Below are 21,385 nucleotides of genomic sequence, written 5' to 3'. Positions count from 1 at the left end.
GTACACCTTTCCGTTTAAGATGAATATTATGTATTTTGTGTATTAGCAACGTTATTTTAAGGTGATTTTTAAACATTTTCATACTTTTTTTTAAGTTGGTAGCTTTTGAAGTGGAAAGAATTAAAGCTGAGGAAGGTAATCCACCAAAAATGATGAAGCACGTCAGAGAGCTTGCAGAACAGTTGTTCAAAAACGTAAGTTTATTGTATCCATGTATGTACTGTACTATAGAATGCTTCAGTAATTCTTCACTAAACTAATATGGTTTATAGCCTGAACAACTGAAACTAATGACTCTTTGTGGTGGTCATCTTTGTATTTTGGCTAAAGCCTTTGAAATGTTAAATTGTATTATACTCTAGCAATTTACAACACATGTTGAAGTAGCTCAATATTATTGTTAACTTTCCTTCAGCTGGTACACTCTAGCACACTTCTTAGTTAACGTAATTACTTAATGCTTTTAAGGTTTCTTTGTTACCTCTAGTATAGCATCTCCACATCTCCCACCAACTCACTGCCTCCCAACAACTCTATGCTCCTCAAACCCTGTGCCCCCCATTCAGCACAAACTCTGTCTTCCCTGTGCATGCTTCTCTGGGGGAAACCTGCTTCCCAATTTGCATCCATCCACCAAGTCTTGTCTACTCCATTTCTCACTCCCATCCCAACCCGAAGCTGTCCCATGTACATTGTATGTTTTTCAGGACACCATCCTCTGTTGCCTCCTGCCTCCATTATATTAACTAATCCTTACTTCATCTCCATGCTGCTGCCCTAACAACCCATGCTTTTGGCTGGTCCGGTATATCCTATGCCCTCCTATCCAAGACTATCCATATCCCCTTCTCCATTAACCACCAGTGTTTCTGGCTTAGCCTGTGATCCTCCAAACCACCCACTACATGACAGCTTCTGCTATCTTTCCTGCCTCCACCATGTTTTTTCCAGCATCTACTGCTCCCATCTCCTTTGCATCCTCCTTCCCAGAATTACTTTCCACTTTTACACTTTTTCTTAAACATGGAAATTCACACAAAGTAACTTAAAATTAAAGGCTTTTTTCAAGTCAATTTCCTTTCAACCTGTAATCTCTAAGGATCAAGGAAATTGCCAGTTAAAATGAGATTAACATCCAGAGGTTATCCCAAAACTCTGTAATCTGTGACTTCAGTAGGCTTTGGTTTGGTAACTCGCAGCACACAAGTCACATCAATAGCGTGCACACAGGATACCTGTTCCGTTTTCAATTTGCATTGTGTGAACATAGAGCAGTGGTTTACTGTCAGCTGAGGGAGTAGTGTTCTCAGGGGGATATCACTTGATCCTTTATTTCATGATTGAGCAGTGTGCATCCTTGGACTGTTCTTGCTGTAAATGGTGGGATTCAAAGCAGAAGCCAGGTCAATATTTTTTTTAAGCCCATATTTCTGCTGCTTGTGCCCCAGGCTTCCTTCCTGTGTGCTAGCACAATTTTCAAATTGCTGTCTGCCAGCATGGCCCCAGAAATGCACAGCTCCACTATCGTGGCAAGCGTGAATACACAGAGGCTGCTTGGACAGCATTACAGCATTCAAACCCAGACACATTCAGCATTGGACTTTCCTTGCCACACCATCGAGCAGATGCTGCGGGTCCAGGAGAATATTCAATGCAGCATCACTGGGTCCTCCAGTAACAGGACAACACTGGAAAACTGTTGCAGCAAGCTGAGGATGCTGAGTTGTTGGAACCAAAGGATCCGTTCAAGTGTCAGCACCATTTCTGGGCCCTGCCAACCTGTGTAAAATGGTGGGAGACATTCATTCTGCATTAATGCCATGGAGGTTGGGCCAGTTATTCGGGGAGGCCCCACTTTTCCTCTGATTCCCTGGTTAATTAAGCCATCCACAGGCCACTTGGTGGTTGAGTGTGTGTTTGGTCATTTGAAATGCAGATAGTACTGCTTATGGAATCATATGGAAGTATCAGGAAAAAAAATCCCCCAACCATTATATCTACATGTTGTGTTCTGCACAATATCTGTGAGACCAAGGATGATAGTCTTAGCAATGGGTAGTAGGCAGAGGTACAGAGACTTACTTGGTGGTTCGAGCAAGCAGCCATGCATCCCATAGAGAACACGAACACCCAGAGGAATATTGTCAGGGATGCCTTTTGTTCATATTTTGAGTCTTGAGGTTGAAAACATGTGGACGTTCAGCTGCTAATCTATGGAGGCAGGTTGGAATAGCTGTGGGTAGTGCAGTATTGTTTATGGTGATGGAAGGGGGACATTGCCTAACTACTTTTGTAAAACCAAATTAATTATTTTAGCTTTACTTAGGATTTTGTAAAAAGAAAAGGAGGATTTTGTGTATTACATGCCATGGAATACATGCCATAGTGGACCAAAATGGATTTTTAGCTATTTTTATTAGAAACAACAGTAACAAAGCCAAAAATAAAGGTTTAATTGAACTGATGGATAAATAATACCTTTTTATTTGAAAATACATTTACCAAAACAGTCAACTGACTAACCATCAAAAAGAAAACTTTTATATAAAACAACAATGCAAACCAAATAATTCAAACTGCAAAAATAACAAGGTTGGAAGAAGGGTTTAAAATTGCAGGCTCATGTTCCCTCTGCCTCTTCTTGTATGCAGGGTACTGGGGTTGATTGCTATGGCTCAAAATTTTCATGTATATTGCAAGGCTCAAAAATGATGGCTCCCAGGAGCCAGTGTTCTTAGTGGGCAGATAATGGACCTGAGAGGAGAATGGCGTTTGGGACATGTATTGTGTGTGTTTTATGGGAGGAGTTGCTGCTGGTCCCAATAGCCAGTATTGTCCAGAGGCTGAAGGACATGCTAGTTCCCAGTTTATGGGACTACATGGCTTGCTGGTCTAGCAGGAGCACATCCTTCAGCCTCTGGACAATACTGGCTACTGTATAATGTCCATGAGTTGCCTCTGTATCTGCTTGTCTTTTTCCATGCTCTCCTTGGCCATGGCAATTGTTTTTCTTGGCTACTGCCACAATCTCCTAAGAGAGCTACATTTTTCTCTTTCTGGATCATCATGTATTGCCTCTACCTCTCAGTCAGTTTTTCTCTGGGACTCTGCTATGAGTTGACCAAACATCTCTTCATGAGTCTCCTTTTTTGCCCCCTCAGGTTGGCTAGCCTCTCAACAGTAGATAGAGGCTCCGTCCTTGGTGGTCTGGCTATTGCAGGTGCTACGATAGTGTGTGTGGGGAAAACAGTCACTTATTGTTCATATTCCAGACAGGCCATGATAGGACTTTTTTTTTTTTTTTTTAGTATGTGTATGTGACTTTACAGTCTGCTGCATATGCAATTTGCCACTGTGGCGTGGGGTTAGAGGGGTGGAATTATGCTCCAGTTTTGGTTTTGCAGTTTTATTTGTGCATTTGAGTTGAATCTCTGAGTTTGGAGGGATTATGGAGGGCATCGGGGAGGCCAAGCCAGATAGTAATCCCCTCTGCATCCACTTTAGGCTGCCCTGACTCTTGATGACATTACACAGAGGTGGGTGACTAGGAAGCAGAGAATAGTCTTATTCAAAACGCAAAAGGGCAGACCAGAAAGAGACGCATTGAAGTTGCTCACCAGGGTGGTCTTCCCAGAAGTGCTGCAAAAGTTGAAGGGCTTGTGAGCTATATTGTGAGCATGCAGCCATTCCCTATAATGTGTGAACCAAAATTGAGCAGTTTCTCAGTCTTAAGTTCTGCTTTATCTCTGTTGCAGACATAAAGTGCAAAGAAAAATAGATAGAGCCCTGCAATGATTGTCAAGTAGAATGTACAGGTTTCAGAGTAGTAGCCGTGTTAGTCTGTATTCACAAAAAGAAAAGGAGTACTTGTGGCACCTTAGAGACTAACAAATTTATTAGAGCATAAGCTTTCATGAGCTACAGCTCACTTCATCGGATGCATTACAGGACACTTTAAATCTCATCAGGGAAGAGTTCTGTTTGCACCTTTACCAGGCGTTTGATGACCATGTAAACTATGAACACAATCAAACTTCTTTCCCTTTAAATATTGTCTTAATAAACTGTTGCACTTTGCACAAATAATTTTTTCATTATTTGAATGTGCTGCAGGAGGGAGGTGGGGCAGAGGCTGCAGCAGCACCGTGCTGCCAGCTGCCATTTCAGGCAGGCGAATAGGGCAGGAAGAGGAAGACAGATAAGGGAATGGGAAAGGAAAACAGGCAAATGAGTAAGCGCCCTCTATGCCACGGTCTTGAAAACTATCAATAGTCATGGCTTTAGCATGAGACAGGCCAGTCACTCATGTGGAACAGTCACCATTTTGGAAATATTGGTGGGGGGTGTGCCAAACAGCGTGGGCCGAGGGAGGGAGGTCAGGCACAAGGGCTGGATATTTGGAAGGGCTCCTAGCTCACGTTCATCTGAAATGGCTAACTCCATGAGGAACCTGGAATAGAGTGTAGAAAAGCAATATAACACAATAATAATAAAAAAAAATTGGAAGGATAGGTACTTCCCTTCCAAAGTTACTTCCAGAGAATCTACTTCTTTAGTTCTGGCCTGGGTTTCTAGCTGGGACCTGATTTCAGCCAATGCAGGGCAAGAATTGGGGTACTTTGCAGCAGGTTATTATTGTGGCTGCATTTCCAACTGGCCAGTGTCAGGGTCCTAAGTCCCCAAAAGATCATTGTCTCTCAAGGCACAGCTCCTCTCTGCCATCCTTCCCTACTCATCCTCCAGCAGGCCTTGCTGATTGTCCACAGTGGGCAGGAAAGTGTGGCCAGGGGGCTCTACATGGTGTCTTGGACAGGTTGTGCTATAATTGTGTAGGATCCTGCAAGTTCATCATAAAATGGAGAGGTCACATGCCCCTTGCCGAATTGTATCCTTTTGTCTCCCCCCCACCCCCCCTTTCAATGTACTTACTCCCAAATTGCTTGATCTTTATCTGGCATTGGTTGGCATCCCAGTCATGGCCCTCTTGGACATCTGCTTGGCAATGTCCATAAAAAGATTTTTATTCAGGTAGCTGACCACAAGAGCTTTCTGCACCAACACTTCTCCCCAGATAGCAATGAGATCCAGGGTCCCAGCACAGCTTCAAACAGCCGGACAAAGCATGTTGTGGGACTTCTGGAGCGCTATTGTGGTTGTATCACAAGAATGCTGATACACTCGGATCCAGGAACAAATGGATGAATTCTGGCTCTGTGCCAACCTTTATGAGAGAGGAGGGGATGTCCTGGGAACTTGACATCAGATTCAGGGGAAGGGTACGCTGGTGGACAGGTCAGTAATGGTTGATTTGCAAGGCACTGTTGGAAACATGGGGAAAAAGTGGTATGCAGCACTTTTGTCCACATGAGCAGTAGGCCACACTAATTCAATTTGCAGCAAAACCTAGTCCCCTTGGCAAGAGGACTCCAGAGTTCATGGCAAATGAGGAGTGAGTGCACAGTGATGGATTACGTTGTGTGTATGCAAACCATTTTCAAACTGCATTCATGGCATTTGATCCTCTTTTAAACCCCTGTATAGACAAGCCCAAAGCCAGGGGTTCTCACAAGAAATTTTTTGTTGGCCTTACAGTGCTGTCACAAACTCTTGCTGGTAGTCGCTCTGACAATTTTTCCTAAAATACTTACTTAACTTTAGGAAAAACAAATAAATATGCACATATCCATGTCCAAATCATTGTAATTTATTTATGTTGGGGTTTTTTCAGACTCAATAATAAAAATAATGTACAGTTGTGTCTATCCTTTACTGGACCTAAACAGAATAGAAACAAAATAAGGTGCTTTGTAAGTTCTTTTCTTTTTTGTTGTTTCTCTTGGGTTTTTTTGGTTTTTAGTTTGTTTTTTAGACTTGCTAGTCTGCTCCTGTGAAAACTGGTATTTGTAGGTTTGTTAATATCGCTTTTCACAGCAGACTTACTCATCCCTGGCAAGCCGGGGGACAAATCAAGCTGTGAATGGAGAGGTGGATAAGGAGGCAGCTGTGGCCAGGGCGATGGAGGGCTGGGGAAGGCAGGGCCATGGGCAATGGAGGGGAAGGTGGTGAGCCGGGGCTGGAGCCCAAAGCCCCATGGCCAGGGATTGGAGCCCGAAGCCCTGTGGCTGGAACCTGAAGTCCCATGGCCAGAGCCGGAAGTCCAAGCCCCACTGCCCCTGGGAAAGAGGGGAACTCACACAGGCTGCCTGCTCCTCTGGTGTTTGTGGCTCCAGAGGGGGACAGGGCCCAACTCCTACTGGTGGCCCCAGGGAAGGGTGAATGCTTTGCTGCCCCCTCCTTCACCCCTCCCAGTCGCTACCCAGGAGGCTGTGGCTACAAGAAAAAACCCTGGTGGCCACATGCGGCCTTGGTGGCTACGCTGCCCTAAGTGCATGTGAATATTTAGACAATACTTTTAACATTTCTTAAAATGGAGTGTCAACAATTCATTTTAGTCTAATTTATGAGCATAAATATTTTTAAATCACTGACCTTATAAAATTACTTGAAAACAAAGTTACCACCAGTGACAAACTGTAGCTAACAATTAAGTGCTATTCCTCAGGCTGTCATGCATACAGCCACATATTTTAAAATCTGAATCTATTTAAATAGAAAACATCATGGTGCACAACATACATTCCAAAAATTACGCAAAGGGTTCCCTGGTGTAATCACTCTGAACCTCCCAAGGCATTGAAGGGATTAATTTGACAACTGTTCCCCACTATTTTTATGTAGTGAGGTTGATCAGTTTAGACTTACGTTCCTAATGATTTCACACCTGGAATGGCATAATACAGCACTTATTCTGAGGAATTTGTGTAGTATAAGGCTGATTTTCCCCATAATTTAAGTGGGGGTCATAATGTGAATCTTGATTATTTGATTTTTGGTAGACAGAAAGATGGAAACATTTTTCTACAGAATAAGTGCTGCACATTATCTACATTTATCAGCATGCAGATGCTATTCAGGACTTATTTTTAGAAGCAGAGAATCCGCATTAGTAGATTAATCACTGGCATTGATTTTCCACATTGCATAATATCAAAACCTACAGCTTGAAAAGCCTTCTCAAATGTAATTTTTCAAGGTGCACACTAAAGGATTAAAGTGCTAGCTAAGAGGACCTTCAATCATTTAGTCTGATGCTGGATTGACAAACTTTACAGACAGAATTTCTCTACCCAGAGAACAGAAGAACCTTCGTATATCTTTCATAAAATGAAATACATAAGCAGCCATCAGCTTGTGTTGACATTTGGTTACTACTTATCTGGGATGGATTTAAAACTAGTGACTAAGAGGTGAAAAACTGAACTGGATATCACACTTTCCAACTTCATAGCCATCCAGTTCCGCTTTTGTTTTTTTAAGCTTTTTGCAGCAGCTTTTAACAAGACCTCCTCTGTCATGGTAATTGTAGAAGACTATGGGAATGAAAGACTAATGATACTACACTGGAACAATACTCTCAATGCAGCCAAGTTTGATAAACTTGGCTGGAAAAGTGAAAATTTACCATTTTTAAAGGCTGACCTCATGATGATGTTCTCTTAACATTTCTTTACCAGAGTTATAACATGACATACATGTTGTTCTAATATAATATGAAATACACTGGCATCTTCTGAAAAAAATGATACGGGGTATAATTTGTCTGTTGACTTTCCTGCTGACATAGTAAGTATAAATAACCTCCCTTGTCAGTATCTAAGAGATTAGGATTTGGCTAGAATACCCCATAGAGTATATATGCTCCATGTTATCGCTTATTAGCTTCTAGACATCTCAGGATTGCCCCGTACTCCCTAGTTTGATTTCATTGAGAATTTGTCTCAATAAAGCTAAAGGCTGAATTTTACTATTTTCCCTGCAAAGGGTCAGATTCTTTCCTTATGCCCTATTCAACACCACTAGACTCAATGAGATTGTATATCATAAATCAGGGTAGAATTTGGCTCTAATACTTTAAGGAATATAATTGGGTTTAGATTTTTCAATGTGCATTATTTTGTATTTACCAGTGTTGAATTTCATCTGCCATTCTGTTGCCCAGTCACCCAGTTTTATGAGATCCCTTTGTAACTCTTTGCAGTCAGCTTTGGACTTAACTATCTTGAGTAATTTAATATCGTCTGTAAACTTTACCACCTCACTATTTACCCCTTTTCGAGATCATTTATGAATCTGTTGAACAGCACTGGTCCAGTATAGATCTTTGGGGAATCTCCATGGTGAAAACTGACCTTTTACTCTTATCTTTCTGTCCTATCTTTTAATGATCCATGAGAGGACCTTCCCTCTTATCCCCTGAGGCTACACAAACCCACGTGGCTTGAAAGCACAGGCGAACCAAGGGTTAGGCTCATTAAAGCTGACTGGTGACCATCCACTGAGAGGGGGACTCAGCCAGGGATGTAATAGTGGCCTTTCCTTTCTGTCCACGTAGCTGAATCTCTCTCCAGACCCTCCTCATTTCTCATCTTGACGACTGCAACGTTGTCATCTCTGACCATGAGAAATGCAACTTTGTACAATTTTTATCCATTTAAAACGCAGCTGTAAACTTCATTTTCATGGTTCATCATTTCAACCATTCCACACCTCTCTTGCATCCCTACAATGGCTTCCCCTTTTCCACTGCATGAAACACAAAGTAGTCATTTTCATTTTTAAGTCCTTCATGGCTTATTCCCCGTATCACCAGTTATTTTGTGTACACTATCGAGATATCAGTCCCCATCTCTGCTCTGCTAATGATACCAGCCTTCATTGCCAATTTCTTAAATTTTAAAACAAGCATTTTACACTCTTTCTTCTGCTCCCCCATGCACGGAAGGAGCTCCTCTGAAACACTCATAAAGTCACCTCATTTATATCCCATCTTAAAATTCTCCTCTGCTGTGATGCATACAAAGAACTTGTTAGTAATTAGGCAACTGGTACGTTTTGACTGCTCTTCTCTTGCTCAGTAATATTGTCTTGTTGCTACCTTGTGCTCCCATGTTTGTTTGGTGTATCCACCAGTTCTCTCTCGTCTTATATGTAAACCTCAAGCTCTTTGTGTTTGCACAGCACCTGATACAATGGAGTTCTGATCTGTGACTGGGCTCCTCGGCAGAACCTCATTACAAATAATGTAATAATGTTATTGGCATGATTAACAATGAATCCCAGAAAGTAGCTGATTGAAGAGAAAATCTCTTATCAATCTGATTGACAGTCACACCAGCCAGTACCAGTGAGTTACAATGCTATTAATACCAACCATGGGAGACGTCTTCCTGAAAAAAGTAGACTTCTACTACATTTACTAAGAGTAGAAACCTCACTCCAGAGGCAGAACACACAAGTCTGCATGTAAGAGACAGCACTGACAGTGGTACGGAGAGATCACAAGATAGCCTACAGAGCTACAGCAACCAACCAGATAATCTGAGTAGACACGGCAGTTATAGAAGCCTAGTACATGATTCCTTTGCAGCACAGCACATAAGTGTTGAGACTGAGGCCAGCCTCATACTGATTACATAGCAGCTAACGTAGAGATCATTCTAATGGAACAGGTAAATCAATGTTCTGCCCTGCTCTGAACATAAGGTTGCAAAGGTTTTTCTTTTTTACTTAGAAAAGATCTCTTACTTACAATTTGCGGTGGGGGGCAAATGGGTTTTCTGGACTGAAAAGTAAGTAATAAAGACAACAGAATGGTGAATGAAATATGAATGGATGTGAATTGGCATGTCTTTACCTTTTCTGAGTCCAGCGTTCCTGAATAATTTAAAATTCTTTTCAGGGACTGAGTATATTCAGAAATCTTTGCAGCTATGCATAATGCTCCAGATCAGTCTAAATGCATTTATATTAGCACAAGGCTTTTTACCCAGGCAAAAACTATTAATACAAAAATATTAACATTTGCATTGAACCAGGGTTGCAAATCTTAGTTTCACCAAATCTTTCTTAATATCATATCACCATCCCTACAAGTGTTGCTTATAAAACTGAGGGAAGATTTAGATACATTTTGTATAAAAAAAAAAATCACTTGAGCCCAAGTGATGTTTCAGCTGAGCTGCTTTAAGGACCATACATAGTATCCAAATTAATGTTTGGAAGATTAGGCCAATTTCCGTTTTCTTCAGATTCATAGATACTAAGGTCAGAAGGGACCATTCTGATCATCTAGTCCGACCTCCTGCACAGCGCAGGCCATAGAATCTCACCCACCCACTCCTACGAAAAACCTCACCTATGTCTGAGCTATTGAAGTCCTCAAATCATGGTTTAAAGACTTCAAGGAGCAGAGAATCCTCCTTCAAGTGACCCGTGCCACAGAAGAAGGCAAAAAACCTCCAGGGCCTCTTCCAATCTGCCCTGAAGGAAAATTCCTTCCCGACCCCAAATATGGCAATCAGCTAAACCCTGAGGCATATGGGCAAGATTCACCAGCCAGATACCCAGGAAAGAATTTTCCATAGTAACTCAGATCCCACCCCATCTAACATCCCATCACAGGCCATTAGGCCCATTTACCATGAATATTTAAAGATCAATTAATTACCAAAATCATGTTATCCCATCATACCATCTCCTCCATAAACTTATCGAGTTTAATCTTAAAGCCAGATAGATCTTTTGCCCCCACTGCTTCCCTTGGAAGGCTATTCCAAACTTCACTCCTCTGATGATTAGAAACCTTCGTCTAATTTCAAGTCTAAAACTTCCTGGTGGCCAGTTTATACCCATTTGTTCTTGTGCCCACATTGGTGCTGAGCTGAAATAATTCCTCTCCGGTATTTATCCCTCTGATATATTTATAGAGACCAATCATATCTCCCCTCAACCTTCTTTTAGTTAGGCTAAACAAGCCAAGCTCCTTGAGTCTCCTTTCATAAGACAAGTTTTTCATTCCTTGGATCATCCTAGTAGCCCTTCCAGTTTGAATTCATCCTTTTTAAACATGGGAGACCAGAACCACACACAGTATTCCAGCTGAGGTCTCACCATGCTTTTTTCACAGCCACATCACATTGGCAGCTCATAGTCATCCTATGATCAACCAATACTCCAAGGTCCTTCTCCTCTTCCATTACTTCTAATTGATGCGTCCCCCGCTTATAACTAAAATTCTTGTTATTAATCCCTAAATGCATAACCTTACACTTCTCACTATTAAATTTCATCCTATTACTATTACTCCAGTTTACAAGGTCATCCAGATCCTCCTGTATAATATCCCGATCCGTCTCTGAATTGGCAATACCTTCCAGCTTTGTATCATCTGCAAACTTTATTAGCACACTCCCACTTTTTGTGCCAATGTCAGATGGAGAGAATGAATTTGTTATACTTTAAACTAGTTTTGCTTGACAAATAATTCTTAGATCAAAGCATTTCAGATCAAGGGTGAGAAAAACTTAAAAGGTTTTTAGGATTAAGAACTGTAGACTTTTTTTTTTAAGTTGCAGTGTTCCATAAAAAGCTCTAACACAATTTTGAAATAATATTGTTTTGAAGCATGTTTTTCTAATTAAATTGATTACTTTATATCTTATGCTTTAAAATAATTTTAATTTCATCACAGTCCATTGGTTGAAGGGCTGTCATTGGTCTTGGTACTCTTTATCCTCTCTGTTTCAAAAGGAGTTGACACATGATGTCTTTTCTAGGACCTTGACTTGGTGACCACTAAGGCATGAGGCATATGCAATCCTAGAAATGTAGGGCTAGAAGCAACCTTGAGAAATCTTTTAGTCCATCCCTACATGCTTATGCAGGAAGAAGTATACCTAGTTCATCCCTGACAATTGTTTGTCCAACCTGTTCTTAAAAACCTGTAGCGATGGAGATTACATAATCTCCCTTGGTGTTACCTATTCCAAAATTTAATTATTCTTATAGTTAAAAAGTTTTTCCTAATATCGAACATAAATTTCCCTTGCTGCAGATTGTCCTACCTTCAGTGGACTTGAAGAATAATTGTTCACTGTCCTCTTTATAACAGTCCTTTACACATTTGAAGGCTGTCCCCCTATAGTCTTCTTTTCTCACACGTAGTTTTTTTTAAGCTTTCCTTATGAATTATTTGGTAGACATTTACTGATATTTGTAAATACCAAGGCCCAGATATTAATTGGTTAGTGAGGTGCAGAGGAGATGGTCAAGGTCACCATGTTGTACTGCATAGCTTTTGTTTCACTTAGTTTCATGGACCTACCCCGGCTAACTGTTTTAAATGATTTCAGCATCCATGCAGAATAGCTGTACTGGGTTGACTCAAGATCATATGTCTGATCTTCGCCTTTCCCATCCAGATTGGGGCTCTGTCCATATAGGTGGCATATTCTTCAGATTTTGGTTTTGAACTGAGTTTTTAGAAGGTTGAAAAGCGTCCTGATATGGTCCAATCAACTCCTTCTATTTGGCAGTAAAACATACTTTTGCCCCTATCATGGGAGAATACTTATTTTACTGGTCTACTCAGGAAGATTGAATGACCTGATGGTACTATCTAGTTTTCTAAGTGTACATAAATTGCAGCTGATGTCCATGCCTATCCTCACAGTTTTCTCCCTATATGTCATCCTCAAAGATTGTTTTTATATCCAAATTATCTGCAAAAGATGAACCATCTGGGATGAAGTTGAGAGCTCCAGTGGTGAAAATCACACTCCAAGTCTGATTTCAGCCTAGAGGGATTTTAAGGTTCTTTGCCATATCTATATTGGAGACATAAGGGAGATAGTCTCTCTCCCCAGGACATTCTTAGTATGTAGAATTTGGTTTCTCCCCCATCAGAGCTAGGGTCTGTACATTTTTAAGGCATGGTGTAAGGCCTCTCTCTCTTCTTCCATGCTTTTGCTTAATTAAAGTTGATTTTAGTGATGGGAAACCCATAGTTTTCAACAGTACAAATGTCTTCTTAACACTTTGTACAATGCTCAGAAACTTTAGGCACTTTTGTAAGCAAAAAAATGGTTAAATAAGTAACTATAAGAGTAATGTAAAAATATGAGGAAAGGAAAATTTAGGGTGAATATCACAAAATATTTGTTAATGGTAATATCTTTTACACTGTGAAATAACCTTCCGAAAGGACGTAATGAAAATCCTAATCTCTTGGATTATTTAAAACTGAAAAAAGCAAAAACCTTGGAGAATATTCTTTAGGTAACCATACTACGTTAATTTCCATTGAATAGACAAGATGACCTCTAGAGAGACAAGGTAGGTGAGATAATATCTTTTATTGGACCAACTTCTGTCGGTGAGAGAGACAAGATTGTCCAAAATGGTCCAATAAAAAATATTATCTCACTCATCTTGTGTCTCTAATATCCTACGACCTCTACGTATGGCTACAATTATACTGCATACAAGATGACCTCTGAACTTTTCCATTTCTCTGATTCAAAGACCCTATGTCCCAACTCCCTGTTACATATCTGTTTTGCTATTGTGGTTTTGGCCCTTCTTTTCTTCTAGTTGATTTTTTGTCCATATCCTCCAAGTTGTGTCTAATGCATACAGTGAGCTGTAGAGCCAGATTGAGTTTCTCTGCAGGTAAGAGTTTAGTAGCTGCAGAGACATGCCCACTGATGGAAACCTGGTAAAGTGTGTTACACAAAACTGCATTTTCACTATGTAAATTTTATATTTATGTATTGTGCTCTTGAAATACTCCTTCTCCTGATTGTATAGAGAAACTCTGCAAGACATGGGCATGAAAGAAGCAAGGAAAATCCAGTCTCTGCAACATAATGGTCAGAAACCAAATAGTTTTGTACAATAGACCAAAAGAACTCTCTCATCAAAGTCTTCATATTGATGTTCCTAAAGCACTCCCCTGTCTAACTCTCTAATTTATATATTGTCTGCCACCGACACTACTCTACAAATTTCAGTGAATGTGCACTTGCACACTAGTTCTTACCTTGCTTAGAGGAGGGAAATCCATTATACACCACATATACATAACTAGTCATGCAGAAGATCACTTAACACTTTCATTTGCTCTTGCTATAATGATGTAGACTTGATTGGACAAACAGAAAATCCCTTGGATTTACAGAAAGATTCAATACGCTATCACTGCTCTGTTGTGCTGCAAGAGGGCAGAGGAAACCTGAAACTTATACCGAGGATGAAATTCTAATTGAATTCCTTCCAAAAACTATGCATCTTGTAATTAATACAGATAGAAAAAAGGTTTTCTGTAATCTTACTCTATGACTAAGAAATTACTCTATTAAATTCTTATTTTGTGTTCATTATTATGTTGTCTGTGTGCCTGGAGACATTTATGTATTTCAGCTACTCAACACAGTGAAATGACTATGTATCACACCACTCCTCTAACCCTTCCAATAGTGAAACGGTTGGCTGTTTTGGTTACCTACCATCTAAGTGTCAGTTATGCACTAAGTTAAGTTTATTTGGCTTAATTTAAGCAATCATTTCCATCCCTTTCTCCTCTGAGTTGCTTTCAATGCCAACAGAATTCATTTTGTAAATTGTGTGGCTGAGGAGCATGCTGTGACATTTCTCTTATTTCAACATCATGTGAGCTTACCCAGGAATTAAACAGTTCATAAAGTCCTTTAAAATTATAAAAGTGAAGTTGAGAAAGTTACAGTTAAGGGGATTGGATTGATGAGAATTTGGAACATAACATTACTGTGTCATTTTGAGTATGTAGAGTTTTTATTCTTTAAGCATAAAGGACACACAAATTGTCCATGAAAATTGGGCTTTACAATTTTTCAACAAGCCAAACATTCAATGCCTGCAAAATGTAGAAGAATTTTTTGTGCTTGTGCAAAGATTATTGTAATGCTAAAATGTTCTGGTGCTGTTACAAAGACTAAGGCCTTTTTCAGTAGCAGGAAGCACCTGCCAACTTCACCTATTGAGTTGACCACTCAGTGATTACTCTTTATTTGTCTGTGTTCCAAGATATTGTGCTGCTTCTATATGAAGAGTTAATATAAAATAACCATTTTATATAAGATGTTATGGTTTTTGGTTGTAGGAGAATCCAAATCCTCACATGGCATTCCAGAAAGTTCCACGGCCCACTGAGGGATCCCATTTACGAGTTCATATCCTTCCTTTCCCCAAAATTAATGACAGCCGGGTTCAGGAACTAATTCAAGAAGGCCTGGCTAAGAACCAAAGTGCGCCACCTGCTGCTTGGGTAGAAAAAAAGTGTGTGGTTCCTCCTGGTCCGCCTGTTGGTATGTTGCATTGTTATCTGCCATATATTTATGAATCCATATTAGCATGAGTGGAAACATCTACTTTAGTTAAAATGTGTTTTAATGGGGTGTTTTACTGAGAGATGGGGGAAGGCAAGAAGGGAATTCATATCGTAATGAATTGAACATATCATTAATATATCAAATTTGTTGTTCCCAATTCAGCACTTACGTAGTGGGTTGGTTTCAGAATTTATGTTAAATCCATGTGCCATTTTAGTACCTTTTTTATAAGAGCTAGGTATTATATACTTTCTCAGAACAAATGATGATTAAAAAGTTTACCAAAGAAATGAGGAACTTGCCTTTATCTGATTGAACTGTAGATTTTCCAGTGTACACCTTTTTAATATTAATTCCCCTTCCTCATGTTGGCTATGTCAGCACACATAGTAGCTCATTTTATGTGTATGTGTGGGGAGGGGAATGTGGAGGGCATATTCTGCTCTCACATCCGTGGTGTTCTCTCTATTTTTGATGGGGGGAAGGTGGAGGGAAAGAGAGAGAAACAGAAAGCTAGATCTTCTATCAAATAATCTCTAGAATTCAGGAAATTCTAATCTAGATAGGAGAACTGAGTTGTAAACTTGCTTTTCAAGTCATAAGATCCTTTAAATGCTTGATTCTTCTGAGGACTTTTGTTATGGAGGATCCAGTTTTGTAAATTCTTTGAAACAGCTCTAGGTTCCTCTACTTTAAGGAACCATATATTATTTAATCAGGTTATTTAAAAGGGTGGTTCTTAGCACAATATACACAATGTTCATTGGACTGTGAACAGAAAAATCTGAAATTTGTTAGGGTTCATTGATTTGCACATATGTGAGTGTAAGAATCCTCATGCGAAAATGATGAATTACCCCCTTTGTTTTAGTAGAAGGATGCGATACATCAGGTTTCATGCAAGATTTGCATGTCTGCTTTATACTTGTTTCAGTGTACATGATAACAGAAGTAATGGCTAGTGAACTATCAATTTATTTAATAAAAACTTTGTTTTGTTTTTTTTAAAAACCAGGCAAATATGGAACTATGCAGTTGCTTAATCTACAGCAGACTAAAAAATAAGACCTATTTTAATTAGCCACTGCAGTTTGTTGGATTTAAAACTTAGGAGAGATAACAGATATGGTTGTACGCTTTAGCAGCAAGGCAAAACAAAGCATGCATAACAAAGAGGTTGTCAGAGAGAGTATAGCTTTAGGAAAGTGAAATTACAAACAGAAATTTGAAGTGTTTCTGTAATACTGAGTTTGGTAAGTGTAAAAAAAAAAATATGGTTAGCATTGTGAGATAGAGCCGAAGAAAGGTTCTACATGAATTTATTATCAACTGGCCTAGTAGCACCTCCAACATGAATCTGTGTATGTGGACAAAACAAAGAAGAGAGAGATTAAGACAAGGAGCCAGGAAGGTCAGAAATTTTAAAAAAAGACGTATAGGTTGAAGTAATTAAACTGTTGTACTCATGTAACTCTGTGATTTCCATCCCTGTACAGTAAGATGAAAATAAATAACAGGGTCATAGAATTCACTTTTTCCATGCCATATTGGTTAGGATAGTGATCTTGAAATCCAAACTCAATTAGTATGTTAATACCATTAATTTAGTTTTACGGGTTGGAGTCTGGTTGTCTATATGAAACAGACAAGCAAATAAATATTCCACTTAAAATTCAGAGCACAACCACCAGCAAGCCAGCTGCAGGCTGTTCTGCATAAGGGTAACTGAAGAAAAGCAAGACTTAGCAATAACTTGTTTTTAAAGGCTACTTAACAGTTTGTAAATTCCTTCTCATATAAGCCTAATAATGACAAACAACTAAACAAAATAAAATTTAGACTTGAAGCTATGTTAGGATTTTTCTAAAAATACCGTCTAATTACTATTTGTGGCTTTTACAGAGAAACTGTTTCTCATCTGTGTGTACTTCTCTTTCTTTGTTAGTTTCCATAATGGAAAAGACCAGTACAGTTTTCAACAGTGCACAGAGGCTGGAAGTTGTTAGAAATTGCATCTCATTCATATTTGAAAATAAAATTTTGGAGACTGAAAAGGTAATAATAATAAAAAAGTTAAGTCTCTTAAATAAGCATTTACTGCCTACAAGTTAAACTAGCACATGGTAAGTGACTGACTGACCTCCTCACAAACTCTGTCACGTTTCTTGTCATATTTTTTAATGTTCATTATCTGTTCAGTCATTTAAATGAGTGATAATGGTAAGCAGTAACCACCAAGTGGTCTAAATACAATACCATATGGTAGTGTGCAATTTGCTCCCTCTAAAGACCTGTTTTTAATGTTCAGTGTGCTCGTTCAATTTTTGGCTAACCATCCAGAGATTATTCATCACATATTATTTTCCATATGGGTTTACAAAAAAGATCATTGAGAGTTTCAGCCTAATTGTTCCAGTTGTGAGGCATGTAAACAAAATATAGGCGTAGTCATTTAATCTCATTGTTTGCCAACAGGTGCTCTATTGAACTTTTCAATTAAGTTAATTCTTGTCTGTTTTAAAAGTGATAACAGAATTTAGTGCAATGTGTAGAACACAAGACATGTTTAACTATTTGACTGACTCATTTTTAGTAAAATCCACTAGTAACTTGCCACAATTGTTATCCTTGATAGTTTTATTACTTCTGCCTTTCAGATGTGGCCAGCTTTTGTGGATTCTATCCATGGAATTTTACAACTATAAATTTAACAGCATATCACTTATTTATTTTTTTACAACAAAAAGCTCAGGACAGAAAGCCAAGTGGATTGTCATCTTGATCCAGGAAACAAATTAGAGCTTTAATTCTACTATTTTTTTTCAGTTTTACCACATACAGAGTGGTGAAATCCATGTGATAAAATGAATTCTTAAGTATCTTTGTCTCACTTGCATTGTGACCACAAATCCACCTCTTTTGAGACTATTTCCAACACTCCAAACCTCTGAGCAACTTCAAATGGCTGCGTTTAAAGGGAGTGGGAAAAGTTGAACCAGAAATGTTATTTCTCCCCCACTCATTAGATTTGGTGGAAGTTGCCTTTCAGATTTCACAGATCTGTGGTTCATGTCAGACAGTATTCAATCCTGAAATAGGAACGTAGATTAATTATGTCAGAACTCATCAAGGCTGCAAAATGACATATATTAGAGGTGAATTTGTAGATATTATGTCTGGAAAAGTTATTTTAGGAAATTTGTAGAGATTTCTAAAATTTAACTATAAATTTGCTCTCCTTGGAGACCTGTATAGATGAGTTCATGTAACTAAGTCACTTGACTTTAGTAGTGGAGGGGTATGAAGGAATCCCAATAACATTAGTAATAATTTTTCTAAGTATTTTTAAAATAGTTTTTCCATAAAATATATAGTTTATTTAGAATGCATCATGGCATGGTAGATTTTATTGGGACTTGTTTGGGATGGTCTACATAATATACTAGTGGCTCCACTGCTTGTGAATAATGTGTCCATCCCAGACTCATGCTGAAAAACTTTATAACTCACTATATATCAGGACAGATTCTCAGAACCTAGCCCATCATATGCCCTGTTCTACCAGAGTGACAGAGAGCCCTCACTCTCATGCACAATAATCTTCTAACTGATTTCATATTTGTAGTTACTTATCTGTATTCATTTTTTCCTACTTTGGGATTTAGCAGAAAATTTCTGCAGTTTATTATTGGTATATAAAAAGAGCAATCAGAGCTTGAAAGTCAGTGCCTGGTTTAGCATAAAATCAGTTGTTAGAATATGATGTTCTGGCTCTGGATTCATTTGGACTTTTAATTTACTATTCTTATTTGCAGTGTCTTGACAAAGAATTAATGACAGCCAGTATTTCAGTGGCATTTCAGATCATTTTAATGAGGTTAGGATTTCTTGTCTGCAGACTCTGCCCGCTGCATTGAGGGCACTAAAAGGAAAGGCAGCTCGACAGTGCCTGACACAGGAGCTGTGCCTGCGTGTTCAGCAAAATCGGGCAATACTGGACCACCAGCAGTTTGATTACATAGTGCGGATGATGAACTGTACCTTACAGGTATTTTATGCTTCTTTTGGCCTCCTTTCCCATCCGTCCCTGGTTATTTTAAAACAGCATTGGTGGGGAAACAAAATAGGGTTTGATCAAGTGATAATGAATGATTGTAGATGTAACAAGTGTAAACTGTCCATGGTGTTCTGAGACCTGTAGAGTTGAAAAGATAACAAGCCAAGATCCACGGTGCTCTGGCCAACTACATCTATTCAGTATTTGGAAAGTAATCCAAAGTGTTAAATCTCCTTTCCATTCATACTGTCGTATGCTGTTCAATTTTTTGTTTTCTTTTGAAAAATATTAATTATTCCATTAAGCATATTGCCATCCTTAAAGAAATTGCCTTTTGAAAGTGTTTCAATTGATTTGAAGTTCGGGATCTGTCTATTTGATGCTATTTCTGTTGAGAACCTAAGCTTGAGTATTCTTTACTGACATTTCGCATGGTGAAATCCAGTGGTTCTGAGAAGTGCTATCAATATGGACAAAAGCATAGACCATCCATTATCAAGTGAGTGGTGCCAGCTGATTGGTTCAATATCAGTTAGAGAGTCCCCTTTCACTATAGACCATCAATACAGAAATGGATTCATTTGTCTCACTTGCCAAAGACAATTTTAACAACAACAGTTTATTTTATCTAATTAATGATATTGTGTGTTACATAGCAAAAATTTACTTATTGTCGAGAGAGAAAATTTTGACTCCATTATAAAGATGACAGCTTTAACTTGGTTTCAGTTAACCAGTAAAAGCGATTGGGAGACTGGTATTCATGCTTGTCAGTGGTAAGATTTTAGTGTCGGAGCTGTTCCCTACAGCTATTTATAGCTTGCTTTTGAGATAATCCTAATGATATTTTTTTAAAGTATTCCATAGCCAAAGTCTGACCAGCCTATTCCAGCCAAACTAAAGTAAAATAAAATATGTAGATCATTTTGGCCTTCATTTGAATTATTTAGTCTGCCTATACACTGGCATGTACTTGTCAGAAATTGTGGGTCTGATCTAAAAGTCGGTAGGGTTTCAGCCTAACATCTGAATATGTTTAAAATATTTTACATTTTTAGAGTGTGATAATGTTTGCTGTGGGTAGTTTGTATCTCTAACCTTTTTTCCTTTAAATCATTAAAGTTCTAAGAATTGCATTGCAAAATGTAAAAGAAAGATCTTTGAATATCAGTTCTTTACGAGTTTCCATTCTTAAAACAAAGGGGCAAACAAATTTGCTAATTTTAATTCATCTGGCTAGTTGTTTTAAAAATGTTTCTCTGTGTTTTAATATTAACTTTTTATAGTGTATATATGGTGTATATTGTACATAATGAGAAGAAATCCAGAAAGATCATTATAGCATGTGTATTGTCGAGCAGATTAAAAGAAAACAAAGGAGACAGCCCCATAATTTAGGGCATGATACCATTCTGTAATGTTGTATATAATTTGTTACACTAAAAATAGTACGGCTTTTACCTTCAATTTATAATAAATTTAAATAGCCATAGATGTGTATTTTGATTATTTGAATATGAACTGTGTATGACTATATGATGCACTGTATTTTTCATAGTAAAAACTCACCACATCTCAGACTCATGCTGATATTGAATGTTCCAAATAGACCCAAAGGTGAAAGCATAGCTTTGAATTGATTATTTATGGTCAACATGGGATTTATTAATATTTGTATTTCTTCTTAGAACTGTGTGCTTTTCAGGGTCTAAGTTAACAGTCTGAACATTTTTAAAGCACTGAAAGTTCCATGGCCATGTGTCCAAATATCTATAATGTTGTTATTTTAGAAAAGCAGTATTGTTCAAAATGAACCAAATCTAGATAAGTGATTTTATCAATAATTAATTAAATAATTATTATTGCTTTCCCTAACCTGGAGATGTTCTGTTTCCTGTACATAAGATGGCAAGGTTTTTTTCCAGTATGTATAAGATAGAGTATAATTACCACATTGAGATGGTTTATTTCCTTTATCAAGCAGTTTTTATCCAACGCAATGAAAAGTGGTTGGCAAAACGCATAGCCCTCCTCCTGTGCATTTGTCTGTCACTCAAAAGCA

At 38.5% G+C, this 21,385-nt stretch overlaps 1 protein-coding gene across 3 annotated transcripts in view; it reads left to right on the top strand.

The window, feature by feature from the left end:
- Window positions 1-21,385, top strand: part of SBF2 (SET binding factor 2) — a 527,933-nt gene that overhangs the window by 333,040 nt on the left and 173,508 nt on the right. For all 3 annotated transcript variants that reach the window (XM_043517429.1, XM_043517428.1, XM_043517427.1), the window contains exons 13-16: window positions 96-194; window positions 15,038-15,242; window positions 17,212-17,321; window positions 19,165-19,314. In XM_043517429.1, the coding sequence (XP_043373364.1) occupies window positions 96-194; window positions 15,038-15,242; window positions 17,212-17,321; window positions 19,165-19,314 (564 nt within the window). The remainder of the gene's footprint in view (window positions 1-95; window positions 195-15,037; window positions 15,243-17,211; window positions 17,322-19,164; window positions 19,315-21,385) is intronic.

This window comes from Dermochelys coriacea, chromosome 6 (genome assembly GCF_009764565.3).
Source record: "Dermochelys coriacea isolate rDerCor1 chromosome 6, rDerCor1.pri.v4, whole genome shotgun sequence".
In the NCBI taxonomy this organism is placed as follows: domain Eukaryota; kingdom Metazoa; phylum Chordata; order Testudines; family Dermochelyidae; genus Dermochelys; species Dermochelys coriacea.
Note: the sequence above shows the minus strand (reverse complement) of the source record. Positions and strands in the feature narration are given on the sequence as shown.